This window comes from Lepisosteus oculatus, chromosome 21 (genome assembly GCF_040954835.1).
Source record: "Lepisosteus oculatus isolate fLepOcu1 chromosome 21, fLepOcu1.hap2, whole genome shotgun sequence".
NCBI lineage: Eukaryota > Metazoa > Chordata > Actinopteri > Semionotiformes > Lepisosteidae > Lepisosteus > Lepisosteus oculatus.
This window is the reverse complement of record NC_090716.1, coordinates 9,383,902-9,403,133: the sequence shown is the minus strand read 5'-3', so window position 1 is coordinate 9,403,133 and position 19,232 is coordinate 9,383,902. Positions and strand designations below refer to the sequence as shown.

The 19,232-nt window shown below is 37.7% G+C and overlaps 1 protein-coding gene across 4 annotated transcripts in view; it reads right to left on the bottom strand.

The window, feature by feature from the left end:
• Positions 1 to 18,820, bottom strand: part of sbf2 (SET binding factor 2) — a 143,117-nt gene extending 124,297 nt beyond the window's left edge. For 2 of the 4 annotated variants that reach the window (XM_015338326.2, XM_006642611.3), the window contains exon 1: positions 18,653 to 18,819. In XM_015338326.2, coding sequence (XP_015193812.2) covers positions 18,653 to 18,707 — 55 coding nt within the window. In that variant the 5' untranslated portion in view covers positions 18,708 to 18,819. Of the gene's footprint in view, positions 1 to 14,016; positions 14,052 to 18,652 lie in introns of those variants that run through there. The other 2 variants (XM_015338329.2, XM_015338327.2) reach the window with 2 other exon arrangements.
• Positions 18,821 to 19,232: the final 412 nt, after the last annotated feature.

The window sequence follows — 19,232 nt, the reverse complement described above, 5'->3', positions numbered from 1 at the left end:
ATAAGCATTTAAAAATAGCTTGTATAAACTGAGGTGCAGTCAGAAAACAAACTGACAAGAAAACATACACAATACTCTTAAAAACAAAGAGCATTTAACTTGTATTTATTAAACACAAAGGAAAAAGAAAATACTATTACTATTACTTGTTCCTTTGCAGCCTACGCATGCTGACGCAGCTACCCACCTGAACATTTTATCTCGATAACCAGGAATGTAATGTAAGAATGCAAACCTGCCCGTAACCAAAATACATAACCATAGCAAAGTCTTCAATGGTACCAAGCCATATAAAATAATAATGTTCCAAAGCACAAGATACCATGGATTTGTGAGGCTAGAGTTGGTCACAGTCAATAAATTACCATGGATTGAAACAAGATGTTCGGCCTGAACTTAGTCAATGATTAAGTACCAGACAAAATACCGACAAGTAACACAAAGCAGATTACATGAAACGACAGCCATTCATTTACAAATGATCCATTCTTACCGTCAGGTATTGTATAACTGTTCTTCACCTAGAGTTATGAACTAAAACACACGTTGCTGCCATGTATCTGTCCGGAATTAAATGAATCACTCAACCACAAAGCCTAACGTTGAAAAGTAAAGCAGCTAAAAAAAAACACCCTCCCTATTCATTTAATCTCAGGCTGGGAGAGTTTGTGAAGGAGATAAAGAAGAGAAGTATCTGAAACCAAGTGAGATTACAGAGTCAGCAGAGGGATATCAACACATTGTCATATCTGATTTTCAAGAGAGGGAAAAAGCAATTACTACACTATGAATATATAACTGATTGGTATTATATACACATCACAATATTCTGAAACTACCATTGATTGCACACAGCAATTAACTTTCTGTAACCACTTGATGCTTAAACTCTTGTGGTGAGCCAACCAATACTCCAGAGAGGACAGCAGCCATCATAGATTCGAACCCAGAATCCTGCACTGTACCACCACTGCATTTATTAAAATCAGAACGGACTGTAATAGCATGCAAAACAGCTCTGCGATTTTGTTAACGTTCCACCAGAGGTCCCACACATTCAGTACATTTGCTCAGTTGAAACCCAGAAACATGTGCCATATATTTATAGCTGTGCACCACATGGCCAACCCCTTGTGGAAATATTTGAACTAAAACATAAGGTATTGGATGACAAATTCAAAGCGCCTTAACAATTCATTCCATCAAATGAGAAAATTAATGAGTAAATTAAAACCCATTTGCGCAAGGAATTACAAAAATGTGAAACGAAAATCTTCAACAATGAGAGGCATAATTCACAAAGCCAGTTTTCCAAAGGCTGGGTCAAAAATCTACTTAATCAGCAAAGTGGAGAAAATAAATAAAGAAAAAAATAATAACAGATTCACACAGAACTCCTTATCTTACAGCCAAAGGAAGCAGTTATGTCACTAGGTATGTGACTTTACGACACCATGCTTAATTTTAAAATAACCATTAATAAAAGAAGTTGAATCCAGTAACTGTGTTAATTATTGCTTGGAAATGTAATCTGACCATTCCTTGATACTGTCCACAAAATTACTGTATACTAGTGAAATGTACAGGAAGCCATACATTACACGTAATATTACCCAAAGCAAAAGCTCTGAGCTGGCTTGATACAAAGCATTTTCTTATGTAGAATGGTGGGTATACAGACCTTCTGAAAGGTGAGGTTGATTCACTATAATCGACCCAGACGAGCCCAATAAAGTTAACGGATCCAATGGAACTGGGCTTCCCAGCTGGTTTTGGAAGGTCTCATTCCTGCATGTTTATAAGTCCCTGAAAATAAGCAGCACCTGAATAACTGTTAAAACTGTCACAATTAAGCAAAAATTACTTCAGTTAAATTATTAAGAGCTGGAATAAAACCAGCAGGTCTGCAAACCTCCAGGACCAGTTAATACTGCATATCTGAACTGCCATGACACAGCCACTTCATTGGAATGAATGAAACAGCCCTTTGATACGCATCAAGCACAAGCCTTGCCAGACCAAATCCTAGTGGACAGCTCAGCTGAAGTTTGCAGCTCAAGGTTTTTGGTACAGCACACATAATAACAAATATTAGGACAGCAGAGGTGAAGTTCTGTTTGGCTCAGCTGTTCAGGTTTTTGGCTTTTCTCAACACAGTCTAAACTGGCTTAGATGACAGATGCTTTGTATTCACTGTGTCCTCCAGTGACTCATTCTTATTCTTTTATTTTTATGAGCTTGGTTTGCATGGAATCCCCTGAAAACTTACCAAAAAAATGGAAAGTCAACCCGTACAACACTAGTCAAAGAGCCATAAAATTCATGAGAACATTTTTCAGAAATTGGAAAAAAGTGGGTATAAAAGTTGCTAGGAAGTTACTGACACCAGACTCCTGCAGAATACGCAGCACATCCGTGTCCTCCTGATTTAAGCTTAAATCTAGGTTATGTGAATGTGAAAAAGCATTTGGATTCTTAAATATTTAATTTGGCTGAATTCATATGTTCCTTCCTCTAAAATAGCTCCTCTATATACTGTATATAGCATACATATAAGAAACTTTGTCAAAATGAGCATTTCAAAAGTAATACACCACTGAGAACTAAGCTGTATCCAAAAATACTGATGCTTGACTATACAATTACCTAAGTGCTGATTTGAATGTAAAATGTAAAACAGCTACAAAAATGAAATGCTGTTGTGATGTGCTGTAATGAAGATGTCTGGCTATTATAAGGAAGAGGATGAAATCGGAAACAATTGACATTTGAAGCAGAACTCAATTTACTGTAATGTGTGCCTTGCATAGCGTGTATTTCTCAGTACACATTACATAGAAAGCAGTAACTGGCAGAGAACCATGCAGAGAATACACAGTTATTGATGCCATTATTAAAGACATTTATAGCATGACTGTTGAATGGAAAAAAATCCATGTGATCACATGAAGAATGGACCAGCAAAGTGGGGATAAACCATCACTCCTCTTACAGTGGTACTGCTGCTTAAGCAGCTCAAGTTTGCTGTCAACAACCACTTCATCTGACATCTTGCGTCAAGTATATTTAAACAGGGCCAGCAATTAATCTTTCCAAACATCCACCTCCAACTGCGGCACTACGGGTAGTCGTTAAACACCCCTCGGATGACAAGGCATCAGGTGTATGAGGCCCTCGGTAATTGAAATCACATGCTTGGAATCTCGGAAGATGGAGCTCCAGTTTCAGCATACGATGACAGTAAATGACAGAATTCCTCAAATACCAAGAGCCAAGGCCCTAAACTTTTCCTCACAACTTAAATCATTCCTGCAACTGTCAGTTACTACCCCCCAGATAACAATAAAATGTTATAGTCAGCACTGGTGGTGAACTCCACATCAAAGCAGAGCTGTGCAATGTTGAAGATACCCTTTACAATAACAAGCCGAGAGGAATTCCAAATAAACAGTTAATTTCTATTGGTCTCATTTAGATCTTGTTAGCCTTTTCGCAAGAAAGCAGAAAAACTCCACAAACCCTAAACAGACATAACGCCGAGCTTCGTGTTTAAACTAAACAGATTTTTGTGTTCCTGCCAACTTATGCACACCCGTCCACCTTGCGTTGATGTTCCTGTAGTGAAGTTTCTGGATTGCACTGCAGCAAAATGTATTTTGTATGTCACTTTTCTAAAGGCAAACTAGGGTGCCTTCTGTGTGGAGTTTACACGTTCTTCCAGGGTCTGCAAAGATTTTGCTGTGCGTTTGCAAGCAGGTGTGTGTGGCCTGAGATAAACTGGGTCCCGTCCAGAGTGTATCCTGCCTTGCTCCGTGCTTCTGGAATAGGCTCCCGGTTGCCACGACCCTTAAAAGGAAATGGCTATCCCGTTTCTTGGAATGGATTTAAAGTACTATTGAAAGTGGAAGAAGAAACCTCCCCAAAAAAATATCAGGCTTCTCTTGAATTGTGTTTCAACCATTATTGTAAGACAAGTACTGGTATTTGCTTTTAAAAATCAAGCGTGACTGTAGAAAATAAAAGTGGTATGAATTAGCATTTATCTTGTGCTGGTATTTTATGAAAGGCAAGTCACAAAGATTAAGAGTTTAGTACCTTCAAGTAATTTCCTCAGTTCTCTCCATGTCTCCTACCCTGCACAGTACACTCGGCGTTACTCTTATATACAGTATTTCGTGCTTCCTGTAGGAATCTTCAACAGGATGCTATATAAGAATTCTGCACAAGATCCTCTAAGATCTTTGTAGATCTTGTACAGGAACCTAAAACCTATTCTTTATATTCCCTACCTTTAGTAGGAATGTTAGCCTTTTAGGTGCCACAAAGCTCAGGTGAAGATGACATAATTCTGTGACACACAGGGTCTGCACAATGGGCTTATGGAACAGATGTGTTTCACATTAGAAAGTCATTTCAGTTCATGTCAGCTTTGAAGGCTGTGCTTCATATTTCATCAGAGGGAGCTCATGTGCATTTGCACCTTAAAGCATACAGATAGTCTAAAGTGGAAAGGAAACTGGCTTTATAGTATACACATTTTACAAAATTGAAAGTGGTTAAAGCTGTTAAAATAATACAGCAACGCAATGCCAATCTGTAGAAATAGGCACATGCTGAAAGTGTTTGGACTACTTTCAGGAATTGTGTACTTTTGGACCACCTGGTGTTTAGCCCAAGTAATTAGTGAAAAAGGCTGAAAAATTCATAGCCATATTGCACATTATAGGATCTACAAAAAATCATCACCCTTCCGTCTCCCACAAAAGGACACCATGACACCATGTTTTCACAGCAATTGGAGAGAACTAGCTGCCAAAAACCATAACACAGAAATGTTCTTATTAAAATACTAAGCATAGTTTACCGCTTAAAATTCATCATTGTTTTTGAAATGGGTACTTCCCTTGTGTAAGCTTAAAAAGTCTTTTTATTTTTAATTTTGGATGAGGATAAAGGATTTCTCAGCCAAATCTGTTCTCTGTGGTATACTCCACAGTTTCTGGCACGCTCCCTAACCCTATAGCAGCAGGTCTCCCACGTTTTAATCTATACTCTAATGAGAACATTATCCAATCAGAAGTGTAATGACCCTTCAGAATAACACTCACCAGATTTCTGTCAGGGGTCTTAAAGTTGTTTACTATTCATGTCTCTAAATTCTGGACAAGCAAACAAAACTGGAGACACAAGAGTACATTGGCTGAGAAATTGAAAAATATTACATTCTTGACCTACAGAAGAGAAGTATGCAACTCTTCAGCATTTATTGGTGAAAGATATTCTGACTAACCCTAAATTAACATGGGCATAACCTTTTTTTTTACCAGAATCTACCCAGATACACTCATAATGAAAAAGGAATCTTGATTATAAGCATTGCTTGCAGCTAGAGTAGCATGCAATTTCTAATTGTTAAAGCAGAAATAAAATCCTTAAAAACATGACGTGAAACTAGAAATTATAACGAATTCTTCTGTTAATACAGCTCGCATTCTTTAATGTTATCATTCAGTAACATTATCATACCAAGTCAATAATAGAGGTGTACTGTACACTACCTAAAAGTCATTTCACAGTTGATTACAGTAGTTGTTCATAATAGTTTTTCTAACAGTCCAATTCAATATCCTGTATTTTATATTTTTTCTACCCCTGACACAATAGTAAATTTGTTGATGAGTGAATAAATAAAACCATGGAATGATTTTCAGACTATGAATAGTGAATACCACAAAAACATATCTTTGCCTTTGATAACATAGAGAACATCTTCCTTATGACTAATAAGCTCAGACACTTCTCAAGTATTGATTTTTGACCATTCGTCCAGGAGGGACATCTTCAACTCCTTTGGATTACTCCACTTATACTTTTGCTCTTTTCGATATCATTACTCTCTATTATTACAACAGAATTATTATTATTCTGTTGGAAAGTCCATTTGCAACAATGCTTGAGCTTCTTACCGGAGGCAACAAGATTTTTGTATGAAATATCTTGACATACTTTGAAATTTGTTTGTCTCTCATTTCTAACAAGGGACCAAACAATATCTTCAGACCACCAAAAGAAAGGATTGTAATGTATCATGGAGATTCCCTAAATAAAAAGGTCTCTGGAAACACACAAGAAAAACTGCAAAGAGATATGAATAGGAACACACAGTAAAAATTCTGTCTAGAGCAAACCATTAACTCAATGGGTACTGAATTAAAAAAAGTGTTTTGAATCCTTTTTCATTTTTGCTTGCTTGTAATTGCTACGGTCTCCAAAACAAATACAGAAGTGCTGGTTTTTCACAAAAGCAGCTGTTCCTTCTCTTTTTTATTTCATTTATCTTTCCAGCGGCTCTCTACACAGCAAAAATGTTTCATAAATTGAGTGTTTACTGGGCCAACTTAATGGATTTCCTTAAGCCTGGGCTGAGTGTCCATTGTTTGTCACAGGCCATCAACAGATGCACAGGGATCACTTGCCATCCTCTAAGTTACAACCTGTGCTTGACTGGACTATCCTGATACATACACTGGAGCAATAGAGAACTCTGCATCACCTGGGTTTAGATGTCATTTTTTGGACGCGGAAAATTATTTTCCCTTAGTTCTTAGTTAAAGCTTGGCACACACTTTAACTGAAAAGTACTGTCCATCTGATCTGATTGCCTCAGGGAGGATGACAGAACCTTAAACTAGCTCCCAATCTTAAAGGTCTCATCTCATCTGACGGGGTTTCAGCTTGCAGACAGTGCTGATGAGAGCCAAAGAACAGTGCTCCTGTTTGGTTTTTCATTTCCATGTAAGCTCCACAGTGCCGTCGTTTGCTAAAACGAAATACTAATTCATGTGTCTGGAGTGTGCCAACTGGTTAAAAGCCATCGCTGGATTCTTTTCTAACTTTTCGACTAGCGGAAGAGCCAAAGTTGCCTGCGACTTGGGAGTTTGAACCGTCGCTTTGGCTAAGGAAGTGTGAACGGTAGACACAAGAAGAACCTGCGGCACAAAAATGAGGAACACATAGGCAACCGAATGAATGAGAACCAATCAGTTCTGGCACTCTATCTCTTGCACAGCTTGCCAGGGCAACCCAAAACAAACCCTCCCCCTCGGGTTAATGTTTTCTTCCTTGAAAGCCAGAATACTGACCTTTACCAAAGACAAAACACTCTGACAGTTGGCCTCAGCACGCTGCGAAGAAAGATGCTACCGTCTGATCACATTACGTGTCTGTTCTCTCTCCCACTGAGCTACGCTGCAGCCAATGCAATTAATCAAAGCCAGTGCACACTGTTTTATCATTCCGCTGTAACCCACATCACATATTAAATCTTCCACGTTTTCTCAACCTGGGTAGGTAGGAATACAGCACTTTATTTTAATTAAGCTTCTCATCATATAATTAGAGATCTTGACTGAAAACAGCGAAGTCTCCTATTTGAAAATAATGACATCTAAAAATCTAATATATTAGGGTTTTTAATAACACTGCCCAGCTATCAATGAGTAGCATGTGCACTGTTAACTGCAAAAGGAAGGAACTAGGCTTGTTTTCCAGATCTGCTTTACTAAAAATCATATAAAAAGGAAAAGGGTGTTCTTCACAGACCCCAAAGCTCACTAACAAACCATAAAATTCAATGTTAAATTTTGTTCTCATTTCAGAAAAGTTTGCAGGACATGGTGAACTGAAGACTGATGTCAATTTGTTCATTCCCAGAGGCTTCAACCAAATTAATTTATTTCAGGACAAAACCATAAAAGAGAGGCTCAACAGAATCACACACTTGAAAAGAAAAGTATGTGGAATATGTGGAAAAGGTGTCTCCTGCAGAAAACTTTTATCACATCACTAACCATGCCAAAAAAATACAAAAAACAAAAGACAACCACTGTTGTGCATTAAGGATGATAAAAAATGAAGTGCTTTGAAGTCGAAGGCCAGCTCTCTTTCCTTTAACCTGGCTTTTGACATTTAAACATTTCCTTTGCACCTTTAGAGATCTTCGTGCAACACAAGACCCTGCAGAATAAAAAAGAAAGTTGCTTGTGCTTCTCACTGTAATCAATAAGCACATATGAGGAGAATTAAAATGCACACTATCACTGGAGCAGCACTAGAGGTGATAAACAGGAAGCCAGCATAAATGGAACATTGCTTCAGCCTCCTACAATGTGTTGCAGATTAACAATAATATCCAACCCCCATATTTTTGCAATAAATGGATAACCAAGAGATCAGACTTTAGCATGCCATTGCTGCAGCTTGCTTAAGTAAGAATGAAGACAGATGCATTACATTCTACGGACAGCATTCTTGACCTTACATAAATATATTTGAGTAGCTATAATCTTGCAAAGATTACCTTTAGTCCTTGCTTTCCACACAAACCATTTGGCAAAACAGGGGTCAATCCAGTAGAATTTAATTTTACATTTACTATCACAAGGTTTTAGAACTTTGTCCGCACTTTTATTTCAAACTTAAATCAGACTGCAGACATTAATAGACACTCTAAGATAAAGCCACATTCCAGGATCCCAAAGCCTGACTTGAAGCCAATTCTCTCGATTAGAAGTAAAACACAGCCATTCTGTCTCATCTCCAAAGGGCAAAACACAGCAATAATCTTTAAAGACAAAAAAAAGTGTTACCATTTAACATGGAGTTATTGATTCACTCAGGACTTAGCTATGACCTTAGAGACCATGAACCCTGTTACTGGATTAGACCACTGTTCCTCAAATTTTTATGTCTTAAGAGTGCATACCAGTCAAACAAGGTATTAAAATTCCAGAAACAACAACTTAAATATCTTTCAGATACTTCTTTACTAAGAGTTTAAGTACAAGGCCAATTCTAAGTGTTATCATCGTAACATATCAGTAATGTATTAAAATATTCCCTTTAATTCTTTTATCTGATGGAAAGCAATTCTAAAGGAAACAGACAAGGAGCATGGCGACTCCAGTCCTATTGCTTTGCTCCCTGGTGTTATTTTCACATTTCCCTTTTTTTTTACAAAATTAAATCACCATAACTGATCTTCAAAATTCATTTTCCATTTCTCTTGTGGTTCACTTGATATTTTTCTTACTTCCTTAAGCTAACGATATAATTTTCTTGTAACAGGGGTGATCATTATCAGCTTGATTATCTTGATATGTTTTGAAAAGTACAGTATATATTGGCTCACAGAGAACAAGTGTGGGCAGACTGCATTTTAAAAATATGTGCATGACGTCTGAAATCCAAAAACAGGATGGGAAAATTGTGTTTTAAAATATGCTTAATGCATGTCTGCATAACAAAATTGAGATTTCTTCTGATAAAAACTGAATAAACCAGTTCGAGCCCACTCCGCCCGCTGGCCGCTCTGCAGGTAAGGCGGTGGCCTGAGCTCACCTCGCAACATGAGCACGGAACAGCCCCCTGGGGGGCAGAATTGTGCGACGAGTTCAGAACGCTTGTGCAAACATTAACAAGCCACAGAGTGATGAGCCACAGGCTCTCAACTCCAAAATAAGGGTTTCCTCTAATTGAAGCAATGAGGCCCTTTATACCAAAAGGCTCTTTAAAAATCAGAGGTGCTCCGATTCAGCCTAATTTATAAACTAATAAAACTAGAATTGCAGCCTACAGCAGCCCCCTCAATTGACTGTCTGACCTGAGACTCTTATTAGTTACTTCTACCTGCCAAATGTAACAAAAACAAATCATTACTTTCTCTGATGAAATGAGTGCCAGAAACTAGATTTAACGCTTTGCTCATTTTATTTTTAGTTGTAAGTTTTTATTTTCTTAAAAAGAAAAATGTTGGTAAGGCAACAGTTTGTGCTTTTGGATTGCTCTATTGCGATCAGAATGAAGTATTATTTTAGCATTGTTTTCACACACACCCCCACCCAGAAAGCAGTATTGTTCACTCCATTGTCTGACTACATTGGCCTCTTCTGAATTTCTTAGTTTTGAGCAATTAATAGCATCTAATTACATAATTATTGTGGACAACAGGACGACCAACAGAGACAGGTGAGCACGAAAATCTGGGCTACAGCACCAGAACCTCCAGGGATCAAAGTATTTTGAACAATTGCGTACATACATATTTTATAAGCAAAAGCGTAGAGATTACTGTTTCACTGAAAATACACAAAAACAATCAAAAATTAAAGCCACATGTTAGTCTAATAAACAGATTCTAATCTTATTGATACCATCTCGGATTTCTAAAACCTAAGAGATGTGGTCAAATTATATACGTCATACTGACCTACTGCTACTAGATATTGTTTATTCATAATAAAAGATAATCAAGGGATGCATTTATGGTCATAATGATTGAAAATAACAAGTGAATTAAACCAGGTTTCTTTTCTCCCAACAGTTCAAAAAGCAAACACTGACTACAAATCTGATACTACATGTACAATGCTACGTTATATACTGTACAATTGCACATTTTTAGAAAAACAAATATACTGAATGTACTTAATTGAAAATATGGAGTGTTTTCTACTGAGTAAAGCTATTTTTTTGTCCTGAGATAAGTGCTTTCCCCACTTCATCCCAGTTTGACACAAAACATTGTACATGATTTTGGGCACAAACACATTTCTTAAACAGCCATAAGCCTACATGCAATTTATACTGTATAAGCCATGTTTGCCAGGTCTGTGGAGGTCCACGTGTATTACTGTGCTGCTTTTTAACTTTAAAAATGCAAATAAATTGATCCATTGAGTTTTGGAGAAAATTAGCTTACGTATCGATAGTATAAAATCAAGCACTGCCCCAGATTTACAAATATCCCGCATGTTCAGTTTAGCGTTTGCGAGGAATTTCGAGGCTGAAATTCTGTTTTAAATTTTGAATAATACAGTAAGAACACTGCAACTGAAACCTAGATTGTATATACATTGTACGGATACTTTGGTTGCTGCTGTTGTTGCTCCAATAAGAAAGGCCTGACCCCTTGCCCCATTTCTGTCAGCAACATATCAAGTAATTGCTAGAGTTATACAATCTGTTGATAACAGGGTACAGATTTTTTTTTAAATCTCCAAGCTCTACATACTTCTTTCCCCACAGGAACTAAGTAATAAAACACAGGGCTTTTTTATAAGAAAATCCCACCAACAACATCTACTGTATGCACTTCATGGAAACACTTTAAGCATGTGGTAACATTTGCTCTCCCTGAGAATGGAATGCAGGTGTTTTTTTGTTCAGTTTAAGGAAAGTTACATAATACCTTTCCTGTGTTCATGACCTACAAAAAAGGAAAAGGAACTATCAAACCAATGACTAGAGCCTACTAAATTATGTAGACTTTTATGTGCTCATTTCTGTGCATTTTATGTGTTTCTTAAAACGTCGCTTAATGTAGGCATTTAATGTACCGTACAGTACAGGCAGCAGACGGACTCCTTAATATCAGCTTGCAAATTATAATTTATTGCTTGACTTGTAAGAAAAACTCCATTTAAGGATTTTCTCTGCTAATTACTGGGGAAAAAAGAATACCCCTGTTAACAGGAAGAAAAAGAGCAAATCTGAGCCAGAAGAACTCTAGAAGGCAAATAGTTTGGAAATACCCTCATATTTTCAAGACTACAGTTCTTAAATTATCTTAAGAAGTTAACTTTCACAATAACATTACTAAACCTACGGGATCAAATTCATTACAGTAGTACAGTTACTTTTACAAAAATGAAACAGAGCAAAATTAACAGTGCAAATAAAGCATTTTTGCAGCTAAGACTCCATTGCTTTTAGTAATTTTTGTGAACATTAACTAAGTTAACAAAAATCATGTTTGCTTTATGTAAGTGTAGAACATGAAACACAAAGAAATGTATAAAATTATGAAATTATGAGAGTCATCAAATGCGAAGGGCACCTTCATGTGCAACAGCATCTCAGGGACTCCAGGAAATAAGTGTAAATAATACTTCTTTACAGGGAGTCTAGTACAAATCGTAGGTCATTAATGTGGTTAAGTACTGACTCTTTGTCTTCCTTTAAAAATGGGACAGATTTAAATCTTACAACAATAAGCTTCAGTCAACAACACAAGCTAGCCTAGTAGTTAACGGAATAGTTAACGCTTGTATACTGTATAACCTCACTTAGCTCTAACCCAAAAAGGTGCCTCCTGTGTTAGTTATGATTAACAAGAGACAACATTTTCTTCCTTACAAACCACAAACTGTTCAGATGTTACAAGAAATAAGGTGATAATAATTTTCAAATTTAATCTTTGAATCGTACAAATTATAATGATCCACTATTAAGCACAAAGCGCTATATAATTGCACACCCATAATAAAAAGCACAGCAAAATGAACCAACAAATCCAAGAATACAACTGAATTACAATAACAAACTTAATGCTAAGCACTACTTCAGGAACCAAGGATATACATGTAAGCCGAAACAAAACGAATTTCGGAAAAATTAAGACGGAAAATACTACACAGTGCTGGAGCTCTAGGTTCAATTTGGGACCTAGAATACTGTCTGTGAGGAGTCTGTATGCTCATCCTGTGTTTGTGTGGGTTTTGCCAGGAGCTCTGGTTTCCTCCCACAGTCCAAAGACTGTGGTAACTGGTCGGTTAACTGGCTTCTGGGAAAGCTGGCCCCGGTATGTGTGGGCACGTTTGTATCCGTGTGTGCCCTGAGATGGACAGGCGTCTCGTCCAGGGTGTATCCTGCCTTGCACCCATAGCCTCCAGCTCCCATGCAATCTGTACTGGATAAAGAAGCTAGAAAAACGCTGGATGGATTGTGATGCAGTTCTTCACACTCTCTTTACACAAAGGGTTGTGAGGGTCCATAACAAACTGCTGTACCCAGGAACTGCAGGGTACTTGTAAAGCCATCATATAGTGCATTAGGGTAGTAAGTACAGTGGTTTAACAAAAATAGCTGCTGTTGTTAATTCCCTGCCTAACATTTGTGGTGAAGGGCCACGTCGCTGGGCCAGCAAGCAGTATGAAAAATAACTTGCGGCCTCTCCAGTACAACCTCCTGTGTCCTTTGCCGCAAAGTGTCTGCCAAGGAAGACTGTCAGTCAGTGCAAAATCACGCCATGCGGACTGAAGCTGCAGAGAGAGGGGTTAAACAGACGACAACTCGGGAAAGAATCCAGAACGACTGCCGTGTGACATGCGAGGTCAAGGGAGGAGATACTCTTGCACAAATTGTCACACAATCGGTAATGGTACTCCTGACTTTACAGTATACTGTATACACACACTAATAAACACATCCTCTACAAAATCTGACTTTCACTTACAGTAACCTTTATATGACCAGCATACCCTTTACTCCCCAACCTCATCACCAATATTGTTCTTAATATTAATATTGTTGAAAATTCACAAAAAAGTAATGAATTATAACCAATTCAAGATAATTTTATAATTTAAGATTATAAATGAACAAAACTTCACAGGAATGCTATGGCAGAACTCTCTGCCGAACAGCTCACAGTTTTGTCTCATGCATGGCTTTCCATACTTTTTCAGTACAAAATTTTTCTCTCCATAGTTATGTAACATAACCTGAACTTTGGATTTTTTTTATTTCTCCACCTTAATCTTCTACTTCTACTTAGTCTTAAATGGGCACATAGATTGCTGAGGTGCTATCAGCCACCCTCCAAAACCGAAATGATTTTAACACATCAAGGACAGCCCAATGGTAGAGTACAAAATAGGCAAAAAATAAATCCCAAACGATAACTCCTATTCTCCTACAGCTGTCTCAGGATGGAGGGTCAACTGACTGAGCACAGTGGGACAGAAAGTTTCTTTCACCCTATTCTGCATCATTTTCTCTGGATCAGCTGTAATTAACTGAGCCCATTTATTAGATTTAGTAGTACTACAACTTCCAGAAGCTGTATTCCTGAAGAAACTGCCTGAATCCATGGAGCTTTGTGCAATGCCAGGAACATTTTGTCCTTCCACATTAGTCAATCAACATTCACAAAAAAAGAGCATGGTCACAGCTTACCTACTCAGCATGGTGCTCTTCCAACGTATTGAGCACAAATCATGTAGCTTCTCACAAACACCACCTGTTTGGCAGCTTCAGAAATTTGTTATCATTTCTGTTTTCAATTATTTCTGTCCCTGTCAGAAGATGATGTCATAATGTAGCACAGGGAAAGCTCATTTAAAAGGTGAGAGAAGAAGTTTCCTTTTCTTCTTGTACAATTTCCTGCATCTGTATGAATGAATATGCTTATTAAAGGCATTTGTGTAAATAAAAATAGCGCTTTTTAGCACTGGTTTGCAGGGACACAGAAAGAGGAAGGACACCAGAGTCAAACATCCCCATTTCAGAAGCATTATGGTTTGGGGCATCTGCGACAGGGAAATATTTCCCTGATCATGTTTCTTAATTTCAGTGGTACGACATCTGTTAAAAATGTTTTTTTTAAAAGCCAACACTTCACCAAGCACACAGAAAACATTTATAACCAGTTAGAAATACAATACCAGTAGAACACAGATGTAGTGACCCAATCTTTTCCATAACCAAGTATGTCTCCCCAACTGACACCTTTTCAGGTTACAGCAGTTCTGTCAATGAATCGGATTAATTGTTGTATAAACTGGTATATTATGCAGGAAAAATGAAGAATGCCTACAGAGCCCTCTAACTACTATACCAGACACAAAACCAACGACCACCTGTAACTCTGCTATTTAAATGTGTTAATTCATATCAGCAAGAGACTGAAAAAAATAGTCACTTTAATTCATAAGCAGGCAAACAGATAAAAAAAGTTATAGGACTTTGTCAGTGCTATATATTCCCAGATGCAATCACCTGAGGATGCTTACACTGACTATTCACAGCGGAGAGACCTACAGTACCCTCATACAGTACTAGCTCTCATATGGGGACTGTATGACACAGGTAGGTTGAGCACTGAGCTGAGCTGATGTCACCAGGCTTCAATCCTTATTGCGTGCAGATGACAAAGCAAGCTTCTCAACTGCCCAAGTGAAACAAGGCACCAGGGCAATTCTCCTCTAAGAACAGAACTAGTGTTGAGATTGAGTTTACATACAGTAGATGTCTTCAATGACTATCAAAACCCCAAACTGCTTGACAGGCATGTCAATTCTTATACTCTATACTTAGCCAGCTCTGGGCAGGAACATGGACATTTTTGCAGGCATGAGGCAGGAAGCACGCTTCTTGGCTCTAGTAAGCATTCGAAGTACAAAAATAAATAAATTCAAAAGCATGTTCTATACAACAACTTTACCGTGAACCACAGAGCAATATTCTAAGAGGAAAGCAGTCGTGTTCTGTATGCAGTTCAAAGCACTCTAAAAGCAATAAAGCACAACTCCAAAAAATGATCATTCTGCAAAGGCTGGGGAGAGAAAGAGATTTATTAAGACCTCTTTTTCATATTTGTAGGAGCTGTTGTATTTCAAATAACTATTAAGGAAAAATGTTCAGTTCTGAAAGAAAAGTTCATGATATCTGTCATTGCAACTACCCTAAAATTAATTTTAAAAAGGCATAGCAATTTTTTAAAGACATACTCTGAATTAAAAGAAGTAAGTAGAAGTAGTAAAATGTAAATGATAATTGGGAAACAAAATTGGACAATTTAATTTGCAAGGCACAGGATATTGTGAAGTGTATTTGTGAAATATGTGGAACTTGTACACTGAATCGTGTGCATTAACAGAGCTGACTGAATTCCCTCCATTCTGCTATAAGCACCTTCCTGTTGCATTTACTTTGTGCTTTCAGCTTTCATTTTCTCAGTTAAGTACTTGTTTCCTCTTTCCTAGGGAGGGAGAAAAAAACATCCTCCAAGGCAAAAGGCTGTTTGATGTGCCACAAGGAACGACCAAAAAGCAAACTGCTCTTTTTATTGCAGTACTTTAGCTATCAGTGACAAGAACAAGACTTGTTCCTAAATCCACTTGACCCATGTACAGTATTCAAACTTTGAAATGGATTACTGTAATCCAGTAACAATGACCATTTTGTTCAGATGTACCCGGTCATTTCTGATTATGGTTGTAATGGTTCAACAAAGAATAACTGATGAGGGTTTTTATTCTGCATGGCTTCTGTTGAGCATGAAAGAAAGACTGAGGAAGGGGGCACTAAGAAACACTGAGATTAAACAAACACACTTGGAAAGAACAATTAACCTTTAAATTCCCACTTTTTTTCACACGTAACACACCACCATATTATTTAAATATTATTGAAAAAATACCTGTGGACTATAATAATAATAATAATAATAATAATAATAATTCCTTGATTCCTTGCATTTGTAAAGTGCTTTTGATCCCAAACGATCCGAAAGCACTTCACACAGAAGAACTAAGATTTAATCCAAAAGTGAAATGGGTTTAATTTTTATGTGACACTGAGGGGTTTTAATTTGCTATAATCTCACTTTGGAATTTCAACTTGCTGATTCCGGTTAATCAAAAAAACTCCTTTACTTGGATTCCTTCTTTTACAATTCTTCTGCATCTTAGGACAGATTCCTGTAGTTCCAGCAGGGGCATTTGGCTATAGGCAAATGGAATTACTATAAATGCTTAACTGCATCTGCAGAGCTGCAGATACAGCTATTTTTATGTCTAGATTAGGTGTGCTGTGCTTAGGTTTGCCTTCTAGTTTTAAATGGTGCCATGTAAATCATCAAAACAGTTTTATAAACTGGAGGTTTCTTAACGTTCAGCAACAATAGCATAAAAGTACAGGTGTTTGTTTCCTATATGAATATTAAGGTTATCTAAAAAAATGTGACACATTTAAAACCACAAAAAGATTCTATAACACCCACAGCTACTTCTGACTGTTACGCTGAAACCTCAAGAGTTCTACCACATCCTGTCAAATTCACTTAAAACCAGATAAAGAAAAAATGTCAAACGTGCAGTACGTAGACAAGGAATGCCAGATATTGTATATTATGCCTGCATGGTAGTTAACAGAACTATTGGGATTTAGATCACACACAAATACAACCTCTTAAGAAATTGACACGGCGATGTGTTAATAAAAATGCATTGCTTCAATGTTGCTGTTCTTGTTTACAAAAGAAAAAAAATCTAATATCATAATAACCCCCCCCCCCCCCCCAAACAACAGGCAGTGCTTTTTAATCACCGATGATTTAATTCCCTAACAGTTCGTGTTACAGTATTTTATGTCAAACTCTTAACGGTGTGTTTAGATTGTAAAATTAAAGAGAGCTTGGACACGACGCAAAACTGATTCATCAGTCAAACCAGGGGCAAACCACTCAGGGCAGACTTTAAAACTAACAGCAAAAAAACCGTGACAATTGAATTTGCTCCAATCTGACCTCAGCAATTCCTATCCTAAACTCCCCGCGGGCACCGGTGCTTCACATTAACTATCCTAGGGAATCCCGACAGTTAAGTTTACAAAGGTTCTGTCATGCATCTCCATCGCCACAACCCATTAACACCGACAGATGACTTCTGCAAGCAAGTGTCATGCGTGTCCATGATTATAAGATCATGCTCTTTAAGACGATTACATAAAAACGCCAGAGCACATAAGATTTGGGGTGCACGCTTCTCCGGATTCTGCTTTTCAGTGAATGTGTGAAAGCCTGTGTGTGGTTTATTATTGTTTTGTAGGTAAATCATGCTTGATCTAATCAGCAATCCAGAAACCGTTAGCTAATGACACTGGAAACACCTGTGGCCTTGCTACCTGTTTTTTTTCCTCCATACTGTACCTGTTTTCGTCTTTGTTCACAGAAAAGAGTGGCTACCTTGCACAAAACAGGAAACGTTTCCAAAATTATAGAACGATCCTCTACCAAAACGCCAACGATATTTTAATCTATGTATTTACACGATGCCAACATGCCCAGTTCAGTCAACTAAAACCTATTGGGCCGTGAAGATCATTTTAAATGATCCGCAAGATGCAGTAGGCAATGATGGTTGCAAATACAATGCTGAGCAAAGCATTTAAAATGAATCACAAAGAAAGACATTCAAAATTAAAAAAATGCACCCAATTCACGACTAAATATATGTCAATTTAGCTATATACAGTACCTTGCTCAAATTATAGAGGATCATTTTTTTTTATTTTGTTATCGCTATACCAGTCCTAGATCCTCGAATCAGTAGGTGGGCATACAAGTAACTGTATTTAGAAAACGTAAGGACTGAAATTCCATTTCGTACATTACTTGTTTTACCAAGAATGGGCTTTAGTAAGCACAGACACTATTGTCTTACTATGGTCAATTCCAAGCGTTGTTAAACATAATCTCTGCACGTCATTCATTACTCATTCAGGATGTGACAGGCTGAATTGTTCCAGTAAAGTTTCATTTACTTAAAAAGAAGAGAAAAAAAAACTATATTTACAATTTTTTCTTCCTCCTGCCTGCGGTGTACAGTTACATTTTACAGCACTGAGCAATAACAAACAAACCCCTCTTAAAAACAAAACACAATACACTGTAACGTAGTGCCAAAGCATCCAATCTGGATACCACAGTATCCTATTAACCCACTGACTTGCACGGCCTGAGGAATCCCCCCTTCGCAAGAGCAGTCCGGTGTTTCCAGGACGTAAAGAATTGCGTTTTTCGAAAACTCACCAGTCTTTTCATGATCGTATCCCACGACAATGAAATAATCAACCAGCCTCGCCATGTTTGGTTCGATTTACGACCTCTACCAAGACAATTCAGCATTTTTCTTTCTCCAAAAGCACAGCCATGTTTGACACAAGTAAGGGCAGTGCGCCTGCGTGTGCTGTAAGTGATCCTGTATGGGCGTGGGCCGTCTGGGTTTACAAACACAAATTCGTGCTGTATAATCACAGGCTCTGCAGAAAAAGGAAATGCAACCCGCCGTCCTCCACAAATGTAAAAAACACTTAGCGATCACAGTCACATTTTGTAAATAAGCGCAAACGTTAAGAATACTAGGGTAGTTTTTAGCTGTGCATTGATTTGTTAAAACAACGTTTCCTGCTGGAAACGCAAGATGTAATTACAGTAGGCAAGACTAATTGCTTCCTTTTCTGGAATATCTGCGCTGGCCAACCTTAAAATCTTTTTTTAAAAGTACTTTGGTTTAAATTGAAGGCTGCCGTAAAAATGTGGTGTCGTTGGGGCATTGACAGGACATGGAAATGTTTTGGCGAGCAAAATAACATTTCTTTAGTGAAAGGAT